General features: G+C 54.5%; 1 protein-coding gene across 1 annotated transcript in view; it reads right to left on the bottom strand.

Annotated features, from left to right (window-relative positions):
• Positions 1-1,732: 1,732 nt before the first annotated feature.
• Positions 1,733-2,710, bottom strand: part of GPN2 (GPN-loop GTPase 2) — a 5,781-nt gene continuing 4,803 nt past the window's right edge. Inside the window, exons 4-5 of the mRNA XM_057387727.1 lie at positions 2,540-2,670; positions 1,733-2,125 (exon numbers count right to left, since the gene is read on the bottom strand). Of these exons, the coding sequence (XP_057243710.1) occupies positions 2,053-2,125; positions 2,540-2,670 (204 nt within the window). The 3' untranslated portion in view covers positions 1,733-2,052. The remainder of the gene's footprint in view (positions 2,126-2,539; positions 2,671-2,710) is intronic.

Below are 2,710 nucleotides of genomic sequence, written 5' to 3'. Positions count from 1 at the left end.
GGCAGTGACAGCAGCCAAATGTCACCTCCCTGAGCCGCGGGTGTCCCCTCCCAGGCTGGGTGTGGCTGCTGCAGCAGTTTCACACCCCGTTCCACACGGGGGGCTCCGTTCTGTTCCCCAGGATTGGCCCTGCTGGGCTCTGGGTCCAGGCTCAGCCCCCATTCTGTAAAAGCTCCATGGTCCCAAAATCCCGCAGTTCTGGGGCTGCAGCTCTTTGAGAGTTCAGCATTTCTTTGAGAGTTCAGCATTTCCCGGCTGGAACAGGCAGAGGATCCGTGAGCTGAGCTGTCCCATCCCCTTTGATTTCCCCAGCAAGGCTGATACCCAGAGTATTTAAACAAAAAACCCAAAAAGCCACAAAAGCTTTGATGGCTCTTGTATAACTCAGCCTGACCTGACCATACCCTTTTAAGCCACCAAATCTCTCAAAGCTATTAAAAAGCCACTCTAAAATTAATATTTTTATGATCCAGAGCTCCAAAATGACCCGGACAAGGGCGAGCCCCAGGGTGAGATGGAATTTCAGCTCAGTTATGGTCAGATTGGCTTTTAGAGCTTCAGCTCTGAAATGCTGGTGCTGGTTCCAGCCAGGAACACCCAGGGAAATCCCTCAGCAAGAGCTGAGGCACTGGACACAGACAGGGATTGGATTTTGATAGCTGAAATTTCAGTTTCATTGGTTGAAGCACAACATCTTCGTCCTCCTCTCCCTGAGTTCATCTCCAAATCCTGGCCAGAGTTGGGAGATGCAGGAAAATTCCCAATCCCCATTGACGTTCAGACCCATTGAGGATCCGTCTCCAATCCCTCTGCCAAGGGCCAAATCATCCTGTGGGAAAATCCTGCAGGATTTCAGCAACATCTTGGGCAAGAGGCGATGCTGACTCTGCAAAGAGCTGCACCAGGAGTGGCACCGCTCCCGTCCTGTGGAGCTGCCTGGGGGTCCCTTGTCACCCCCAGCCCTTTGATCCATCCCAGCTCTCCTGATCTAAGGGTCCCTTGTCCCTCCAGCCCTTTGATCCATCCCATCTCTCCTGATCTGGGGGTCCCTTGTCACCCCCAGTCCTTTGATCCATCCCAGCTCTCCTGTTCTTGGGGTTCCTTGTCCTCCCAGTCCTCCCAGTCCATCCCATCTCTCCTGATCCGTGCCCAGAGCTGGGATCAGAGCAGGGGGCACAGGAGGCTCAGAGCTGTGCCAGGACAGTGAGAGGGAATTGCAGGGGAGGAGGGGAACTCCAGGATTTGGGATGTGGAGAAAGCAAGGCCAGGGAAAGGAAGGTGGATGAGGACACAGAGGCTGCTCCTGGGAAAGGCCCGACATGCAAACCAGCAGCTGAGTCACACAGGGGCTTTCTTAATCAAAAGCCTCCCAAAGGCGAGCTGGCAGTTTTGTGCTGCTCTGGAGCACTGCAGCAGCCCCACAGTGACCTGTTTTCCTGTCCCACAGCCCTGAGCCTGTTCTCAGGCACATCACAAGGGCCAACGCCGCGCTGCCGACGCTCCCACCCCGGGCGCTCCGGCCTCGGGCTCTGCAGCACTCTTGGGTTTATTTATTCAGCTTCAGCAAACTCACAAGATGAAAGTGAGGCCGAGGAGTGTTTTATTAAGAAAGAGTCCGTCATTATTTCTAAGAAAAAGAAAAACAAACAGCTTTCTGTCCTTGAGCYGGCGTGGAGGCGTCTCAGCCTGGTTTGTGCTCGTTTCTCCTGCAGCAAACCCAGCTCTGGCACAAGGCAGCCCCAACTGATTCTGATTTTTATTTCTCTACATCTGTCTTGGTCACGATGGAGGAGATTTTTGTCACTTCTTTTCCTCGCTGTCCCTGTCTTCCCTGGGTTGATCTCTCTGTTCCCAAGGGAAGACCCTCAGATCCCTCCCTTCTGCCAAATCAGTTCTGAGCAGCTCAGGGGATCAAACCCACCCCGGGACGGGTCCAGACTCTGCCTGGAAAGAATCACTGWGCCTGTGACTCTCCCTTTACTCTGAGTCACAGCTGAAGCTGCAGAAAGGAAAAGGAGAGGTGTCAGAACAGAGGAGCTGGGGAAGGGYGTGTCACAGATCCATCACCTCCTCTTCCACGGCTTTGTCCTGAGATTGCACATACTTCTCCTGCACTGCCAGGGTGCTGATAACGCAGTCATTAAGGAAAACACGGGGCTGGGCTCAAACACTCCCTGGTGTGGAGCTCTGAACGTTCCCAGTGAGGAACCAGCCCCAGGGCCTCGGGAACACTCAGCATCACCTGAGATATTCCTGGCTCTGCCTGATCCCAGACAAGTCCAGGAGAATCAATTCTACCGTTTGGAGGGGAAGGAAAGAACCTGTCCAAGGGCGTGTGAAAGAGAGGAAAACTGACACACTGACAGTATCCATCACAACAACTCTGGGGGGTTTGGCATGGACAAGTCTGTCCAGGGCTGGGCTGAGCACTCCCCACACTGCATCACCCACCAGTGACGTCAGGAACAACCCAGGCCTGCAAATTCCAGCCCTTCTGCCCCAAGGAAGGAGAAATTCAACTCAGCACCACAGAGGATACGAAGTGAAGTGGAAATCAGCCCCCACAGCTGCTGACATCAGCGCTTCCAGGCTGCGCTGCTCCTGGTCCCCGAAGGAATAGCCATTGGCTTTGTCCACAGCCTGCATCAGCTGCCTCATGCTCTGCTTGTCCTGGGGGAGGGACAGAGCTCGGGAACCTGCTCCTCTCCGC

The sequence above is a fragment of the Malurus melanocephalus genome, unplaced genomic scaffold (assembly GCF_030028575.1).
Source record: "Malurus melanocephalus ecotype Western Australia unplaced genomic scaffold, MMel_1.1 scaffold_1326, whole genome shotgun sequence".
In the NCBI taxonomy this organism is placed as follows: Eukaryota; Metazoa; Chordata; class Aves; order Passeriformes; family Maluridae; genus Malurus; species Malurus melanocephalus.
Note: the sequence above shows the minus strand (reverse complement) of the source record. Positions and strands in the feature narration are given on the sequence as shown.